The sequence below is a fragment of the Diplotaxodon limnothrissa genome, linkage group LG22, assembly GCF_057381915.1.
Source record: "Diplotaxodon limnothrissa isolate DT_005_m linkage group LG22, D_limnothrissa_male_GT1.1, whole genome shotgun sequence".
NCBI lineage: Eukaryota > Metazoa > Chordata > Actinopteri > Cichliformes > Cichlidae > Diplotaxodon > Diplotaxodon limnothrissa.
The window spans coordinates 15,742,566-15,762,893 of NC_140616.1; the positions used below are offsets into that span (position 1 = coordinate 15,742,566).

General features: G+C 39.7%; 1 protein-coding gene across 1 annotated transcript in view; it reads left to right on the forward strand.

Annotated features, from left to right (window-relative positions):
- Nucleotides 1-20,328, forward strand: part of csmd3b (CUB and Sushi multiple domains 3b) — a 433,532-nt gene that overhangs the window by 164,739 nt on the left and 248,465 nt on the right. Inside the window, exon 4 of the mRNA XM_085346113.1 lies at nt 18,024-18,221. Within this exon, the coding sequence (XP_085202239.1) occupies nt 18,024-18,221 (198 nt within the window). The remainder of the gene's footprint in view (nt 1-18,023; nt 18,222-20,328) is intronic.

Below are 20,328 nucleotides of genomic sequence, written 5' to 3' on the forward strand. Positions count from 1 at the left end.
CATTGAGTTTTGGCTTTTTCCCCACTAAAACTGATGCCTGAGCATTTGATTCTTTTGGTAATTAGCAGCTTGGGGAAGTCTTTTCAGGGAAAATGTTAACATTAGCAATATAATGGACCTTGTAATAAAGAACACAAGATTGCTGATCAAACCATTTCTACTTATTTGACTACTTGCTGTGAAGTATGGGCCGATTTAGTCAACAAACATTCCTGCTAAAAGCTTTCAAGATAAAATGAAGGGTTAAAAATAGTCGTCAGTATAAGAGAAACTCTGACTTAAAGGTCATTTCAAATTGATTTCTCTATCAGTACTGTCAGCATTGAGATTAATACAAATAGATACACTCACTTTCAATTCAATCTCATTTATACAGAACCAAATCACAACAACAGTCACCTCGAGGCGCTTTATGTTGTAAGGTAGACCCTGCAATAATGCGTTACAGGGGAAAACCCAACAATCATATGACCCCTTATGAGCAAGCACTTTGGCGACAGTGGGAAGGAAAAACTCCCTTTTAACAGGAAGAAACCTCCGGCAGAACCAGGCTCAGGGAGGGGCTGTCATCTGCCATGACTCACCTGCTGCTTTATTAGGTATATCTGTTCAACTGCTTGTTAAAACAAATTGCTGGTTAACGCTAATCAGCCAATCACATGGCAGCCACATGTATTTAGGCAATGGGGAGAAAAAGTGATTTAAGTGAATGTGGTATAGCCGCTCGTAGTACAGGGGCTATACCAGTGTACTGCACCTACCAGATTCTGCAGGTGGTGGTCTAATAGTGTGGGGGATATTTTCTTAGGGCCCTTTAGTACCAAATTAGAATTGTTTAGCAGCCTACCTGAGTATTCGTGCTGTATGCCAAGTTTCTCATGGCTGTTTCCTGCAAGATAATGCACGATGTAACAAGCCTGAGATGTGCAGCTGACAGATCTGCAGTTACAGTTCTGTGTGGTGCTGTCATATCTATATGGACGAACATCACTGAGGAATGTTTCCAGCACCTTTTTGAATCCGTGTCATGAAGGATTAAGGTAGCTCTGAAAAGAAAAAGGTGTCCAATTTCATACCGGTAGGTGTATGTAATAAACCAGTCATTTAGTGTACATCTATATATTTATGTTTTTAACTCAATAAAATAAGTCCTTCACTCAGAGACAACGTTTCTGTCATAGCAGATAGTATCTGTAATAATTTAGGTTCTGTTTTATGATGAAAACAACTTTTACTCCTTGATTGATTCCTTGGTGATATTGCACACCAGAGACAAATTGTGCACACACGAACATGTTTCCATCATGTACTGGCAGGGAAATTATTTAAGTTACACAAGGACCACTTGTTGGGTTGTGTTTGGTGTTAGACGATACTACACAATTGTTACAAAGACTAGTGATAGAGGAGAGTATTATGGCGAGAAGAGAGATGAAAGGAGAGGAGATTAAAAGGGACAACACTGATACAGGTTGAAAGAGCTTTAATGTTGAGGTGTTGTGAAGTGCACTTCAAAATAAAAGCTGGCACCAAACTACACATTCTGATATCACTTCAATGTTCAACTTTAGTTTTAAAAGCCAATATGAATGCTTCCATTGGTAAGCTTCTGGATCAGGACTTACATCTGGTGTGTGAACCATTCAATGAAAACTGCATTAGTAGCTTGTCATATATAAATATGGCTTGTAGTCCATGAATCCATGTTTTTGTGAAGCCTTAGGCTTTTTTTCTGAACCTGAACCTGTTGATTTTCCCAGAAGCAGTCATTAACAGTAATAGTTTAAATTCAATAACAAGCCAGCTGTGTGCATTGTAGTACCATCGATTTGGTAATAATATAGCTTTTTGTTTGCTCGTTTTCTGGAAATGTGTATTTATGACATTCTTTAAGCTTTTATTGTAGAAAAGTGAAAAACTACTTAACATCAAAAGACCACCTCGAAGGGATATACAATGTACGTAGTGTTATTAATGCCTGTGTGTCCGTGGGTGGGCTTTGTAGTTCAACTTTTTGGAAGTTACCATTCCACTGAATGTCTGTTAGCATCTGAAATTATTACATCATATATCGTATATTGCCATTAGTTCAAATCCTCCACCAACCCGTAAGTTTACTGCGCATTTATCAACCCATATTATGTTGTGTGTATTGTATTGCTGAGCCCACTTCATTTTCCAATTGTCTACTTGAAAACAAAAAAAAATATAGAAATAGAGGAAGTCTGTTTAGTTTAAGGCACCAGACCTAATTAAATACTAAAAAATAAAATATTTTTACAATGTTAACAACAGCAAGTTAGAACAGAGATATACTTAAAGACACAGACACTATAGAGGTATCCTGAGTCATTTTTAATTAATCGCTGATTTCACTACTGGCAGGCTTGTAGGTACAGGAGGGTGACTGCTTGTTGTATCCATGGGAGCTAACAACTCAAAGCAACTTTTCAGTGAGACTGCATCATTTAGTAGGTACACAGTTAAGGTGAGATTTGTTTACATTTGTGTGTGGGTACATGTGTCCTAGTATCTGTCAGTCACTTCCAGGGTATCTTAAGATGTTAAATTTAATATGTTATACTAGGGCTGCACGATTTTGCATAAAATGAGAATCACGATCTTTTGGCTTAGAATTGAGATCACGATTCTCTCACAATTTTCTTTTCCAATATACAGTGGGGCAAAAAAGTATTTAGTCAGCCACCGATTGTGCAAGTTCCCCCACCTAAAATGATGACAGAGGTCAGTAATTTGCACCAGAGGTACACTTCAACTGTGAGAGACAGAATGTGAAAAAAAAATCCATGAATCCACATGGTAGGATTTTTAAAGAATTTATTCGTAAATCAGGGTGGAAAATAAGTATTTGGTCAATAACAAAAATACAACTCAATACTTTGTAACATAACCTTTGTTGGCAATAACAGAGGTCAAACGTTTACTATAGGTCTTTACCAGGTTTGCACACACAGTAGCTGGTATTTTGGCCCATTCCTCCATGCAGATCTTCTCGAGAGCAGTGATGTTTTGGGGCTGTCGCCGAGCAACACGGACTTTCAACTCCCGCCACAGATTTTCTATGGGGTTGAGGTCTGGAGACTGGCTAGGCCACTCCAGGACTTTCAAATGCTTCTTACGGAGCCACTCCTTTGTTGCCCGGGCGGTGTGTTTTGGATCATTGTCATGTTGGAAGACCCAGCCTCGTTTCATCTTCAAAGTTCTCACTGATGGAAGGAGGTTTTGGCTCAAAATCTCATGATACATGGCCCCATTCATTCTGTCCTTAACACGGATCAGTCGTCCTGTCCCCTTGGCAGAAAAACAGCCCCATAGCATGATGTTTCCACCCCCATGCTTCACAGTAGGTATGGTGTTCTTGGGATGCAACTCAGTATTCTTCTTCCTCCAAACACAACGAGTTGAGTTTATACCAAAAAGTTCTACTTTGGCTTCATCTGACCACATGACATTCTCCCAATCCTCTGCTGTATCATCCATGTGCTCTCTGGCAAACTTCAGACGGGCCTGGACATGCACTGGCTTCAGCAGCGGAACACGTCTGGCACTGCGGGATTTGATTCCCTGCCGTTGTAGTGTGTTACTGATGGTGACCTTTGTTACTTTGGTCCCAGCTCTCTGCAGGTCATTCACCAGGTCCCCCCGTGTGGTTCTGGGATCTTTGCTCACCGTTCTCATGATCATTTTGACCCCACGGGATGAGATCTTGCGTGGAGCCCCAGATCGAGGGAGATTATCAGTGGTCTTGTATGTCTTCCATTTTCTGATGATTGCTCCCACAGTTGATTTTTTCACACCAAGCTGCTTGCCTATTGTAGATTCACTCTTCCCAGTCTGGTGCAGGTCTACAATACTTTTCCTGGTGTCCTTCGAAAGCTCTTTGGTCTTGGCCATGGCGGAGTTTGGAGTCTGACTGTTTGAGGCTGTGGACAGGTGTCTTTTATACAGATGATGAGTCCAAACAGGTGCCATTCATACAGGTAACGAGTGGGGGACAGAAAAGCTTCTTACAGAAGACGTTACAGGTCTGTGAGAGCCAGAGATTTTCCTTGTTTGAGGTGACCAAATACTTATTTTCCACCCTAATTTCCGAATAAATTCTTTACAAATCCTACCATGTGAATTCATGGATATTTTTTTTCACATTCTGTCTCTCACAGTTGAAGTGTACCTCTGGTGCAAATTACTGACCTCTGTCATCATTTTAAGTGGGGGAACTTGCACAATCGGTGGCTGACTAAATACTTTTTTGCCCCACTGTAAATATTTATTGCACTTATTAACTGCACATCAACTTCTTAACAGTTGAGACTGAACATAAAAACAATAAATAAACATAAAAACAACAAATGTCTCACGTTTTGTTGTTGCCGCAAAATGTTGTACTGCTTGAAATTCCGTCTCCACCGTTGCTCAACGCTGCGTGTATAGAGCAGGTAGTGCAACAATAGAAAAATAGTTGCGGGACGGCACTGCGTAGCGTTTGTCTAGGGTGTTGATCATTTTCCTAAATCCCTCGTTTTGCACAGTGTTGATGGGACCATATCTTTGGTCAGGTGATAAGTGATAGCCTCCGTAATTTCTTTGTGCCTGCGGGAGTTCGACGTGTATAGGGAAGCGCTGTATAAGGTTTCCGTTATTGATGTTTGGGTGGTTGACCGGGACGGATTTTCTCCTGTCACTTTCTCGTCATCCCTGACGTGCTCTCCGTTGTTTTTTCCTGCCAATTTTAGCATCACACGGCACAGCTTCTGTATCACGTGGTATAAGGCTCCGCCCTTGTCATTTGTCAAGCAGGAAGAGTGAGCGCTTGTTTTCATGCAGATTACGTCCCGGATCAAAATGCGGTGCAATCGTTGTCGTCTTTTTTTTTTCTTTTTTTTTTAATCGTTGTCATTTGGAAATGAGATCGCACATAAGTATGAATCGAGATTGTGATTTTCTAACGATTAATCGTGCAGTCCTATGTTATACTTTAGTAAGCACATCTACTAGATATCACACAAAAGATAGTTAGCTAGCCTGTCTCAACTGAGCAGAAACGCACATACAGATTTGATCAGCACGTACATACACATACAAATTGGTAATATTTGCCTCTGCAGGCAACAGTTTGTGTTTGCTATACAATTTAACAGCATTACCCCTGCATACCTCTAATTTGCTGTCTTCTCGCATATTGCTTTTTTGTTTGTGGACAAGTGAAAGGTTTGTCTGACAGAATTAAATATATCAGAATCAGAATCAGAAACTTTATTGTCATTGTCATGAGAACAACGAAATTAAGAATGGTCTGTCTCAGTGACAAGTGACAACATGGTTAGTGACCCCTGGAGACAGCAAACTTCACTGTATCGCATTTTCATCTAGTAGCACAGCCACCAGAAATATTGTTAACCAGATGATTTCTGAGGATCTGAAATTTAAATCAGATTTCAGAGCAAGAATACCAGTTGATAAATCCAGTGGCAAAAAGTCATTTACTGTATAGCATGAAGTAGTGCTTACACTGTTAAATCTAAGGCTCTGTCTCAGCTTCAGCCTGTGAAGCTGTATAAAGAGTAGAGGTAGAAGGTGTTGAAGAGGACAGTTTAATATAAAAACAAGCTTATATTGTGGAAATGTGACAGTGGATGTTACTTGGGGCATGAAGCTGTCAGTGTACTAGGCAAGCTGGTTTGAAATGGCAAATTGAGCTGACTGTCTGCTATCTTTATCCCATCAGAGAAGCCACCAGTCCTGTACAGTTCATCAAATACTATCCTCGTCTCTTTTCTTGTTTTTTTTTTTTTAAATATCAACAAAATGTATTTATATGTATGTAAGGCACATAAAAGGCTGTAGTAGATAAAATAATACTGAAAGGTGCATATTGAGATTTGCAAAGAAAGAGAAAGCAGTAGTAGTGTCATAAATGCCATAGAGACAAAGGCTGCTGTGGTATTGATCAGTACAAAAAGGCCTTCTGAGATGATCCGCTCTATGTAGTTCCTCCCAATGTTGGCTTTGCATCTATTTTGTTTCTGAAAATCTTCTCTCTCACGCTATCTCTTGTTTTCCTTAATAGATATTGATTTTGTTTTGGGTACATGCTGCAATTTCTTTCTTCGCTTACATTTTGTGCCAATTTGCTTCTTCTGTTCAGATAACAGCTTCTGTTTCTTTACTCTCGCTCTTTTCTCTCTGTCACAGTGTTTGAAGTAAACCTATCTTTCCAGATGACAGCAGTGCAAGTGCAAATCTCTGTGTGCAAGTGCAGACGTACATGTCTGCGTATGCATGGTGTCACTGTGCAGTGCAAGTTTAGCAGAGTGACAGTGATGTCAGACACATAATGATTTCCTATTGGCTCGCAGCCCCCGAGGCCTAACGACCCGTTATTGATCTGACCAATTAGCATTCACACCTTTAATTAATACTGAAGCCTGATGTTTGCACACAAGCAAACTCTCTCTCTCTCTCTCTCTCACACACACACACACACACACACACACACACACACACACACACACACATACAGACTTTTAATTAACAGTAAGAAGAGGGGTGGCTGTGAGAAGAGATAAGAGAGGAAGAAAGGGACAGAGGTAGAAGTGAAAGATGAATGTGTGAAACAGAGAAGAAAACTACAGGAAGTAGAAAGCTGATCAGTACTCTTACTAAAATCAGTGCAGGACTCTGACATAAGAGCTAAGGCTAAGACGGAGCTTAATGGTTTACTGATTTTTAGTAATACACACAAGCTTTTCTTCATGCACTGAGAAAATTGTTATTACTTTTGCTTCTCTGTGTTTGCTATTTTGTGTGGTACTTGATGCAGTTCAGTCTGTGTAACATATTTCTTTTAACTGCAGTGAAGTAAATAATCACTGTGCTGGACACGAAGATAATCCACCAGCTATACTTCTCAGCAAAAAGCATATCAAAGAAATCCTCATAACACACAGTGTGTTCCTTTAGCAATGTATCATCATCATCTACAGTAAGTCACTTCAATAAAAGAAAACGTGTCCGTTTCTTGTGTTGCCTGTGTCACTGGACGGTTTACTATTTTGTTTGATCAAGTCTGCTCGAGCATATTTGTTCCAGTCAGAGTCAGCCCTTTTAGGTCAGATCAAATGATAGCTGATGCTGCAGAGTACTGCTTTAGTAAAAGAAAAAAGAAACAAAAGAAGCAACCGCAAACAAACTAGAACTGGATTATGTTCATTTCCGACGCCCACAGCCTGTTAAAACAGGATACATTTTGAGGTAACAGGTGTGTGTGTGGCATGTTTTCTTTTTTCTTTATATGTATGTGTGTCAGTCTAATGAAGTTCTGTTGGCAGGATGTCTTTAGGGAGATATCTAATGGTTTATTGAACCAAACCTCAGAGAAACATTGATCACAGCATCAAGGAGTTACACCCACATGGACTCAAAACACACACACCAATCCTTGTATATGCACGTGCGGTGACATGCACGCAAGAGGCCCACACACAAACACTCACGCTAGAGTGCACGTGAACGACCACACACACACACACACCGGTGAAGTGGAGGTAAAGAGCTTATAATTGACATCCCCATGTTTCTTTGTGAGCAGTCAGACTGCTGTCATTATCTGCTCATTCAATTACATACAGGGAAATTGCAAGCCTGGAAAAAAACCTAAGCACATCTTTTCAACTAACATTTTTAGATGGATACTCCATCCACAAAAATGAGGTAATTGTGTTGGACAGGGTTATTGTCTACCCTCAAAATGAATAACTTGTTTTACCCTGCCACATTAAATTGCATCCTCCCTTGGATGGGTCTAATTCTGGCATATGGAAATTTGTAGTCAGCTGCAATATATTTCAAAGGAAAACCAGGCTACTCACTATATCTGCTTATTATGAATGCGGGTTCTTCTTAGTAGTGTTGATTAAATATTATGTCCAATAATTGCATCTACAGCGGCCCCTTTAGTGATATATATGTGATATTTACTGAGCAGTATCGTAAAAAGTAGACGAAGAAGGAGGCATTAATTTAAGCCTAACTACTGGAGAACCCAAAGTTTTCACACCGCCATCCACTCCAGTAATATATCATCATTACTGTGATATTTTAATTGCCAAATAATCAGGTTATGGTAAATTCTGTATCAGAACAGCATTTATGCAGGCCAGCATATGCAACATTTATGGTCAGACAGTATACACTGACACTGGCTGCTGGAAGCTACTTCATGATCTCAATGAACACAGATAATTATTGTTCAGCCTGAACATCAAGGCACCACTATCGCAACCCTCACAGCAGCTTTTACCTTTAGGGAGAGTGGGGTGTGTGCTTGATTGTTTGTGTTCTGGGGTGTAATAAACCCAGAGAGACATTAGTGGTCTGTTGCTCTGAGTCCATAATCTCTGATCTACACTAGAAGTTACAATCATTAGCAACACAGTTGTGTGTATTAACTGATCTTCACAGCTGCCAGATGAGCTAAAGCTTTGAACAACTGTTAGTTTATCTGAGAGCTCTCCATTTTTCCCGCTTTAACTCTGCCTCACAGTCTCTCTGTCTCCCTCTGACATGCGCGCACACACACACACACACACGTTCTGCTACCACTTTGCCCCACGATAAATGTTTTCAGAAGTAATCAAACTTGGGCTATTTTACACATTTGTTGTGAAGTGCACTCACACAACCCAAAAGTAAATTTAAAATGAAAAGAAAATCTTAGCTTTTTAAAAAGATCTTACTATTATCTATTAAGGTAATATTTGAGATAGCAGCAGGCCTAGTACATTTATGAAGTCATTATTTGTAGGACGCTTTCAATTGAAAGATGACTATCCTGAATCCTAAGCCCTATATTTTGTCAATTCAGTTCGTAGAGCCATTCATTTTCTTCACTGCCTAAGCCGTTAGTGTTATGTATTAGATAAGAATTATGTAATGTGATGGGGTTTGAGTACTAGCTGAAATTATTAAAGCGCAACAGCCTTGGATTGTATATTTTAGACCATTATTAGGCTGTACAAATAGGATCAAAAAAAGGTTACATTAAAAACACATAGAAAAGAAAAGAGGTAGCATGTGTATCCCCAGGCAGCATGCACTTTGCACTCTTGTCATCTGTTCTATACAATTTGTGAAATGAAGCTTAGTGTTGACAGCGCTGGTGCAAGAAAGCCCTTAGCACAAATTGTGTGTGTGTGTGTGTTTGTGTGTTTTTCCTTATACACTCAAATTACACAATGTATGTCAGTAAAGCTTTTCAACTTGAATCTTCAAGATCTGATGTGTAACTTAAGTGCTGTCTTCCTTGTTTTAGCGTTGTAACTCATAGTTTGGAAGACCATTGTGGCCATCTCATCACCCAGTTAAAACCAAGCAGTTCATCTTTTAACACACATGACCTGCCTTAAAGCTTGCTAGTGCCCTAGTCTTCTCTATTATATGCAACAGTGACATTACAGAAGACATTAAATGATTTGTTAACACATATTTTTGCTTACTCTTACTCTGACATTATATCAACCATGTTAGTTACTAACAATATTAGAACAACTAATTATCCTGTGTATTGTGTCTGTTTTAATTGTTAGAGTACAATGAAAGAGTATGTAGGGCATCTACTGAAATGTAGCCTTTTTTATTTCATGCTTGGCTTACATACTTGCCCTCTGTTTCATTAAGTGCATCTGTTCAACTGTTCTATATAGCAAACAGCTAATCAGTCAACCATATGGCAGCAGCTTAGTGCTTTTAGGCATGCAGGCTTCGTGAGATCACCTGCTGAAGTTCAAAACAAACATACTTGGAGAAGAAAGGTGATTCAAGTGAATTTAAATGCAGCGTTGTTGTTGGTGACAGACAGCTTGGTCTTCAGGAGCTGTTGATCTACAGGGATTTTTCATCGCTAGGATTTATAGAGAATGGTCTGAAAAATATTCAGTAAGCAGTGCTTACTCAGTAAGTGAAAGGAAAAAAATGAAATGAAAATGCCTATTTGATGCCAAGGGTCAGAGGAGAATGGCCAGGCTGCTTGGAGCTGATAGGAAGGCCAGAATAACTCATCCATTTGTTAGCGCCAAGGTGGGCAGAAGTGTAGCTATGAATACACAGCACATCAGTTTCAATTAAATTCAATTTTGTTTGATTTATACAGCGCAAGTAATAGTCGCCTCAAGGTGCCTTATATTGTAAGGTAAGGATCCTACAATAATACAGAAGAAAAGAACCAGATGACCCCCTATGAGCAAGCACTTGGGAACAGTGGGAAGGAAAAACTCTCTTAACATAAAAAAGAAACCTCCAGCAGAACAAAGCTCAGAGTAGATCCAGTAGAGCACTTTTGGGATACAATGGAACAGGACATATGCATCATGGATGTGCAGCTGACAAATCTGGAGCAGGTTTGTGCTACCCTGTCATGTATGGACGAAAATCAAGGTGTCATCATCTTGTTGAATTTAAGCCATGAAGAATTAGGAAAGTTCTGAAGGCAAAAGCCGGGACTACCTAACAGAATGGCTGATTCGCAGATCCAATGGAGATATAAACCAAATTTGCTTTCTATTTACTCTCTCTATTTTATAAGTATTTGCATGCCAGGCTGGCGTTTGATATCAGTGCACATTCAAACAGCCAAAATGCCAGTTCTGGCTCAGAAAACTCTATGTTGGGTACTGAACTGCTCATGTTAGAGAGAAACCACAAATGAAGGTCTCTGGTGTAAAGTCTAATGGCCTACCCATACAAAACATTAAAGAAAATCTTTCTAGCTCTTTCTCAGTTGTATTTTCAATTTTGCTGGATTGCTTTCCAAACATGGCTCTGTCTTAGTCCCTTAGGAGGCAATTAAGCTACCAATGTACTTTTGCAACATGATTAGAACAGACAAATAGTGCCAACATCATCAGGTTGTCAGTTTCACCAAATGCAGAGCTGCGGAGTACTTATGACACTTTCAATATTAAGTGGTCATGTAATCACAACTCAAGTGGATGATTGCTGCAGGATAAAGGTGAAAATGGCCATTACCCTTACACAAACACTGCAGAGCTAGACTCCAGTTCCTATTACTGAGAGGTTTAAAATATGTATATATATATATATATATATATATATATAAATCTGATTTCTTTTATTAAATTACCAAAATATAAGCGAATATGTGATTAAAAGTAAACAATAATGATAATAAATAAATTTTAAAAAAAATCTGCCATAGACTTGCTGGTCAATTTTAAATGGCTGTATCTGTAGATGGCATCTCTTACCACCACACATACTTCTCTGAATGTAAAATGTATGTTTTTATTAAGGTCTAGGTCATCATCAACCCCAAGCCTATTTATTTTGACACAGTCAGATTGCTTTCTTTGTCACCTTATTGCCAAGACTGTGGAGAACAGTTTTAAACAAAGATAAAAATTACATATTTTTAGGACATAATTTAGGATTAGGGTTATCACCAATGATGAGTTGGACCCGAGAGGGTTCAGACAATCTAGTCTCACAGCTTGTCATTTTGACCAGGAAGTGAAATACATATAAATACAGGCCATTTACCATTTACCATTTACCAATGAATGTGAAAATGAATGGCTCGTTTTGTTGCTAGCGGTTCGCCACCGAGAGTCAGTTTGAGGCTGAAAAGGGAATTTGTCTGGAAAAGATCTTAGTCCTACCCCCTGCTGTTCCTCACTTTGGACTGTGGCTGGTAATAGCTGGAAGAGGCCAGAACTGCTGGTACTTGTTGTTCCATTTCCATTATCATATATCATGTCAACTCTCTTCTCTTCGCCATCACAAACGTTATATAGAAGTGTGTGTGGTGGGGGGTGGAGGTGAGGGGGTTACCTTAACTACTCTTTTAAAACAGTGCCCAGCTGTGAACTTCACTTTAGCTCCTTTTGTTTATCACACGCTGTAAGATTTTATTACAAGGACCTACATAGCAGCTCCAATGTTCTTCTTTAACTGCTTTAACACACACATATACACTGTATAGAAATAAATGTAGTTGATACCTACACATATAGTCACATAAACAGAAAAGCTTTCTTCTTGGTGTATAACCACATCAAGGAGAAAACTTTTACCATTCATCCCATCACTCTTTGTATTTGCTCAGCTTCTGCTCAGCACGATTCTTTTAACTGCTTTTTTTTCATTCTTTTAATGCTTTTATAGAGAAAGGTGTCACATTTTTCAAATGGTGGATATCTCATCTTGGCATTAATCTTTTCATATTAAAAAGCACAAAGCCATGTAGAATAATTTCACATTATCCCATTCGTGATTGTTAAGCTGTCATAGTTAGAATTTCAGAAAATAACTCGAATCCTAGTATGACAGTTACTTGACAGCTCTGCAGCAGCTTTCTAACAATACAGGGATTGTTTGGTGGGAAAGGTTCCACTGTCAATATTATAAATATATGGATGTATTATTTTTGAACAAAATGGGCAAAAACACGTCTGACATTTTTCAACCACAACATTGGATTATTTCCAAAACTACCACATAACCCCTTAAAGTTTTTGTTTGTACAATCAAGGACACATTAACAATTTCAATCACATACCTGCTTGCGACTCTGATGCATGCTACCACAAGCAGCATTTTATTTTAGAATTAAGATTATAATCGTTTAATTAATCCAGACAGATGTACATGGAGTGCTGTCAAAAGTCTTGAGCAACCCGTCATTTCTATATAAAGTGCAGCAATTTATGAAAACATAGTGTGTACACAGCCTGATCTCTGTTAAGCAAGGTTTCTTACAATCTGTTTGAGCAACCTTTAGGAATAGTTCTCCAGGCTTCTTGGAGAACATGCAAAGCTCTAAAACGATGTTTTGGATGTTGGCTGCCTCTTGTTCCATTCTCTGTCAACATGATCCTGCTCTGCTTCAGTAACGTTGAGGTCCAAGCTCTGTCGAGGTCAGTCCATTGAGAGTTTTCCATTGTGCGCTTTTTTAAAATTTGTGTCCAGGTACACTTTTATTGCATTGGCACTGTGTTTGGGATAAATGTTGAAAAATGAAGCTGTTGCCAATTAGATGCTTTTCAGATAGTATTACATGGTATTAAAATCTAACTGTATGTTTCTGTGTTCATAATTCCATAATTTTGACAAAATCCCCAACACAATATACTGAAATACAGCACCAAACCTTGACAGAGCCTCCGCTGTGTTTTACAGATGACCGTATCACTGATGTACCTCTCTACTGGCCTCCTCTGTACATACTGACAATGATTATGTTAATCAAATATATAAAAACGAGGGATGACTCGTGATCTTTGCATGCTATTGTAGATTATAAAATAATCTAAAATTGAATGGATAACAAGTGTAGTACAATATAACATAATTTTTTATTTTTTATTTTTTTTATTTTCAAATCCTCTTCCTTCAGTAGCAAGGGCAGTTTCACAGAAGGGTTATCTGTCATGATCCTGGGTCCTTTTGACCCAGCGTTTGTGTACTCTGTTCTGCCCGTGTGTTCCTGTATCTAGTCCGTGTTTTTTAGTTTGTGTCCTTTCATGCGTAGTTCCTGTTTTATTGTGAAGGTCTGCGTCTTATGTGAGTGTTTTCAGTTTGCCTCCCTAGTCTCGTCACGTTAATCACTCCCAGCTGTGTTCCCCACCTGTGTGTAATCTCCCTGTGTTCTCTGAGTGTATTTAAGTTGTGTCTTCTGTCATAGTAGTTGCTGGTTCGTCTGTGTTGTTTCCCCTCGGTCTCCCTGCATCTCTCCTTGTGTATTTCCCCGGACCTCCTTGCATCTTCGTTTGTGGTTTGTTTTGTTAGTTTTACCCAGTTTAGGTTCCAGTTTCATGTTCCCAGTGCCTTTGTTGTTTGTTTTTCCCTTCGTTAATAAATACTCACCTGCACCAGAGCTGCCGCGTCCTGGTCCTAAATATTCCACACGGCTTGCCCCGGCAATGACATTTAACTCCAGCAATTCTAAACCCGTCTCATTTATTTGGTAATGGCAACCTATTGCTGCAGACAGGAAACTGCCAATCACATTTTGCCAAGCTGTATCAGAATGCTAATGTACGCCTCACGTGCACGTTACAGAAAATTTGACATGAAGAAAAGGATGTATTCAGAACGTCACCTTGTGCAAAATAAAGGTTTGGAAAATAAATGTGCAAAACATTCACGCTGATCTTTAAAAGTAGTAACAACATGTATATTCTGGGCCTGTTATATAAAACTATTTTCTTGTGTTTTTTTTATTTATTCATGATTGCTTAATAGTGCCTCTGCTTGGATTAGAGAAACAGATTAAACAGATAAAATGTGTTTGTTGTGTAAAGTGGCAGCATGATTACACTGTCAGGAGAGGCACACTGTATCATACAGTATGGTTTATGATGTACAACTAAGGCTGTAAAGTGGTGTTAACTTATTAGACAAAAAGTGTTTTATGATACAAGTCCTTCACAAGTCTATAAAAAGAGTTGGTCACAGTGATAAATGAATCAAACTGACAGGCAACTGACTCGGAAGTTGACAGGCGGTAAATCTAAGTGCCCCAGAAGAGACACCTGATTGTTACAGAACTCTCTAAAAACAAAATCTTTTTGTGTTATACATCTTAAAAAAAACTTCAAAATCACATTTTTGGTTTATTTTTTATTTTTTGCCCTTTAATCTATGTATATGATTTCTTACCACATATTCTATGTTTTGCATTCAAGCATTTTACCTTCTACTGTACTCTGTTCAGGTCTGAAACTCTGTTCATCTTGTAAAAAAAATTACTGCTGACTGAGGTGTAAAACCTCTGAACTCCATGAATCACCCCCCCGTCTCTGTGCCTCTGTTTTCCTGTCTTGCTCTCTGTCCCCCTCGCCCACTTCACGGTCCTTCACTCCCCCTCACCAGTCTTCCAGTCTGCAGTGCCATTTGTCTCACTAAAAAGTCTAAAAGCATGGCAGCATTCTCTCGTGCTTTTTACCCTCTGCTCAGTTCTTTCCTCCCCACCTCTTCCCCTCTTTCTTGTGCTCTCTGTACTTGGACTCGGCTGTAATTGCTTATCTAGGGAGAAATAAAAGCCAGGTAAATGGTTACATGTGTGAGAATGTGTATGTGTGGTAGAAAGAGAGAAACTGTATAGTCCTTTACATGCAGGCCTTTGAATGTGTGTGTGTGCGCGTGTGCGTGTGTGTGTGTGTGTGTGTGTGTGTGTGTGTGTGTGTGTGTGTGTGTGTGTGACAAATGCAGATAGTTCTACAGATGGCCCATAAAAGCAGCAGCTTGTAATGAAGCAACTGAGACTGAAATCATGGTTATGGTAAACTGGGGAGAGACTGAGATAGCGAAAGAGAAGCAGAGATAGCTAAAGAGAGAGAAATGAGAGGAAGAAGAAGTGTGGGTATGAGAGAATAAATAAGAGAGGGCAGGCAGCAATAAACCACTGTGAAGAGCGTGGCATAGCTGCTGGCTACTGAATAAACTAGTGTAATGAAAGTGTGTGATGTTCACAATAAACTAGGTAGGAAAGAATGAAAGGAGGAACAGGGAGATGGACATAAGGGTTGATATATTAGTATGGATAAAACAAGGGAGAAATAGAAAGGAGGGAGGTGTTGTCAAAGGTTTTTTGTTGAGGATAAGGTAGTAAGGGAAGAGAAGGGGGGAATCGATGGATGGAGGTGCAGAGAAGGAGAGGGGTAAAAACAACAGAAGTGGGAATGAAAGCCTAACAAGACAGCAGAAACAGATGGAGTAAAGAAGCTGGACAGAAAATAGTAATAGTGAAAATGGCAAAGGGGGAAACAGTGCAAAAAGATAGATAAATGGAAAAAGTGATGGAGATACCAGTCAAGCTCCAAGTAGCTAAAATGGGAAACTGTTTGTTAGCGTGTGCCCTGGATTGCACTCTGGACCACCAATGTTAATGTTTGTGTGTGTGTTTGGATGAGAGTAAATGTGTGCCTGATAGGATGCTCAACAACAACAAACATCCTGACACCAAGTGGGGCCATGCTGACTGGTAAAATCGATAGGCCAACGGGTCGCAACACTAGGCCAACCTGACATCCAATCACAGTACAGCACAGGGGTTCGCCACAGTGATGGATGACCATGGTTGTGTGTGTGTGTGCGCATGTGCGCTAATGTCCAAGTGTGTCTTGTTAGTGTGTGTTTCCCTGTCACTGTGTGTGTGGAGATAAGGAGAATGGCAATTAGAGGTGTGTGTGTCAGGGAGCTGGCAGGCAGACTTAATGACATGTACACATGCATATACGCATTTAAGAGATATGATAATAACAAAAAGAAAGCTGACAGGTTTATTTTAAAGGAAAATGAAAAGACAGGTTGATTGTGGCCACATAAAAATTCCAAATATAAATGTCCACATAATCACCCGCACTGTGGCTAAAGGTGTGACAGTAAAGTCATTTTATAAATGAATCTATCAGCCGGCCAATTCAAGAGTCATATCATCCGTTCATTTACTGACGTTAAATCTCCTCTACCTGCTTTGTGAATAGTAATTACAAATTATTGCAGTTAGTATGACAGAGAGCTCCCTGCTGCTGTACTAGAGCTTTTTACAAACTTATTTTGGGTATTTTTGCAGTTCGAGGAGTAAAGTGAAAGATTTCCAGAGTTTCTCGTGACATTTAAAGAATACGTGTTGCTATACTGCCACCTCTCATTTGGGAGCATAGTCTTCCTCACCACTGCTGTTGATTTCTGTTTTTCTAATCTTTTCTCTCTTCCTTTAACATTTTGCTTTCTTACCTTTTTTGCTCTCCGTGTCTTAGTAGTTTCATAGTTCTATCTATCATGCTGGGCATCCTGCTCCTTTCCCTCTCTGCCCCACCACCCTCACCAATCCACAGTTCCCTCTCACCCCTATCTGTCTAGTTCCTGCTCCCCCTCCCTAACCCCGCATCTGTCTGAACTGTTTCATAGTTGTATCAATCAAGTTCAAACAATAAGACCAGAGTTGCTCCCTGTGCGCCCATCTACTTCCTGTTTTATGGCTTGTAATACCCCTTCTCCCCCTGTCTCGCTCTCTCACTCCCTCTCGCGCTTGTTTGTGCGTCTGTGTTGGCGGATGTTTATAAGCCTATAATTGTGCATACGTCTTTGGCACAGAACTGCAAATTAAGCTAGCGGGAAGAGGGGGGATTGAAAAGAAACTTTAGCATTTCCGCCCTTTCTCCGAGGCTGAATTTTCTCTTCTTTGATTGCAAAGGCAATCCAACTGCCCATTTACAGCCATCGTGCTCGGCAGTATGTATTTGTAAAGACCAGTAGGCTCCCAGCTATGTCTGTGCTTGGAGCAATACTCTGGAATAGGCTGTAATGGAGGTATTTAAACTGCATCACCACAATGCAAGTGTCTTGCTTTTCAGACCCCAGAACTGTTTTTAATGACAGACGCAATGGGACCGGGCTGTAACACCATGTCTACACAGAAGACACAGTGTGAGCTGCACATTAGCAGAGCAGCAGCAGCTCTGATTCAGTCACAGTATTGAGCTGTGGGTCACCTGTGTTTTGAAAGCCCTCAGAGCACAACATAAAATAAAATAACCATTGGTGAGACCGTGTGTGTGTGTGTGTGTGTGTGTAATATACGGGAACTAGAAGCAGAAAAAAACTGTTTGGATTATGGGGGTAAGCATAACTGAAAGGTTCACCCGGACTGATTGAAATTGATCGTCTGTTTAGTTAGATGTGTGTGTGATCTGACAGACTGAATTACATGCATCACTATGGCTGTGGCTACATTGTAGCGTGCCATCACCAGTGTGTGAATGTGTGTGTGAATGGGTGGATGACAGGTTGTGTAAAGCGCTTTGGGGTCCTTAGGGACTAGAAAAGCGCTATACAAATACAGGCCATATAAAAAAGTGGCTGAGCATATTATCTGAGTGATGGCTGAGATAGAAAAATGTATATTTCAATATTTTAATCAAATTAATCCCAAAACAAAACTGATAAAAGCCTTCATCTTTCTCTTTTTCTGTTATCTTTTGCAGAACTGCACAGTTCATCTTGTGGAAACCCTGGTGTCCCACCCAAAGCGGTGCTAAGTGGTGGAGGAAGATTTGCAGTGGGAGACAGTGTGCGGTACAGCTGTGTCCCTGGTTATGTCTTAGATGGTCATGCGACACTCACATGCATCACCAATGCCGGAAATGCCGCCGTCTGGGACTTTCCCGCTCCCATTTGTCGAGGTACGGACTCCACGTGTTTTTGTGTTGTGCGTGTGCAGGCGCGTGTTTATGTGTGTGCATGACTAGATGTGAAGAGTTTTTGTCCAATTTGAAAATAAATTCAAAATCGACCTCTATTTTCAAGATCTTACTACTATACATGTGTCAAATGAAATGGAAAAAAAAAAGCTGAAAATGTTCAAAAAGACTCAAGCAATCTTCAAGATAACAGAAATGTTGACCTCTATGTGGAATTTTATGGGGAAAAAAGCTCTTCATATATTTATGTGTACTGTGTTTAAGTGTCCCTGAGAGAAACAGGAAAACAGACAGACTGCATGTGGGCAGAACAAGGCTTGTGTGCATGCATGTGTGCAGGCACAGAGTGACGCAGGCAAGAGTGTGTAAAGTGTGCATATAGTGCGTGTGTGTGTGTGTCAGATCAGTGTGTGGAAGTTTACTGAAGTAGAAGTTTTTAAAATGTTTTATTATTATTATTGCTGTATGCCACACTGCAGCATTTATGTGAATTTATAGCAGACATGCACAGTTTGCTTTAAACATAAAAAATTAAGTGAACAACTGGAAAAACCTGAGTTTGGAGTTTAGGTGTGATTTTTTTTAATGCAATCCTCTTGATGACTTTGGTTGACTCAGGAAATGACACAATGCATGTCCAAAAAAGATTTTGAATATTTCCTTTAAGGTCCAATTTATAATTAAACATCTCAGATTGTTTTAAACTTGATCAAATCATATAGGGAGGTAATAATATCTATGTTAACCTGCCAGGGATTCCAGGAAGAGCATGTTTGGCTACATCTGGCACACTAACATGATCCAGGTTTTTATGTTACTCAGTGTTCTCCCCCCCCCCTTTTTTTTATTTATAAAGTTTTGCACATGTAATTTGACATATCAGGCCCAATACAGCAAGTACCAACCGATACAAAGATATATATCAAGAGAGATTGTGCCATTAGAATTCGGATGATAACAATAAAACAGAAAAAAGAAAAAGAAGAAAAAAAGGGGAAAAGGAAGAAAAACAAAAAACAACAACCCACACACAGAAAACAACAACAAAAAACCCCAAAAAACCAAAACAACCCCACCCCCCCAAAACCAGAACAAAAGGGAACCCCATGATACAAGTGTTTTCAATGAGTTAAAGTAAATGATAAAAGGCTGCCACATCTGTGAGAACTTATTAACATTTCCTCTGAGTCTGAATTTTATTTTCTCCATTTTAAAGAGAACATAACATCTTCCAGCCAACGTGATCGGGCTGGAGTGTGAGGAGCTTTCCAAGACAGCAAAATTCGGCATCGTGCCAGCAGTGAAGTGAATATATATATATATAATATCCAGTTGCTTACGACTAAGGTTTAGGGTGGCATCTTCAGAAACACCAAAAATGGCAACTAGTGGGCATGGTTTGAGAGTAACGCTCAAAACATGAGAGAGCACTTCAAAGTAAAAAGTCCAGTATAATTGAAGTGATGGGCAGGCAAAAAACATACGAGTTAAATCACAGGGGGAGGTGTTGCATCTGTTGCACAGGTCAGGAATGCCGGGGTATATTTTAGATAGTCTAAATCTTGAGAAGTGTAATCTGTATACCGTCTTAAACTGAATAAGGGCGAGTCTTGCACATGAGGCTGAGGAATGAATTTTGTCAATTACTTTGTCCCAGTAACCTTCAACAAACTGAAGACCCAGTTCCTGTTCCCAACTCGAAGCAATTTTCTTGGTTGAGTAATTGCTTGATGCCATAATTAAAGTATATATTTGTGATATTAGAGCCTTACTGTGAGGCTTCAACTGGAATAAGTCTTCCCACCAAGGCTTGAGAGGCTGACTTGAAAACTCTAGCAAGATAGAAGATGCACAGTGTCTTATTTGAAAGTAGTGGAACAAATGGTATGAGGGCAAATCATACAAAGGACAAGTCCTCAAAGAATGACTTAAAGTCCGCTAGCAATGCAGCTCTATGCTCCTCAAGCATTAAGCTAATCTCGGCTGCAGTTACAGGTGCCGCAGATGTCGAGGTTTCTCGGTCTCGGTCTTGTTTGCCCTTTGACTTTGACATTCTTTGGATCTTCAGTAATCGACAAAGGCAAAAGAC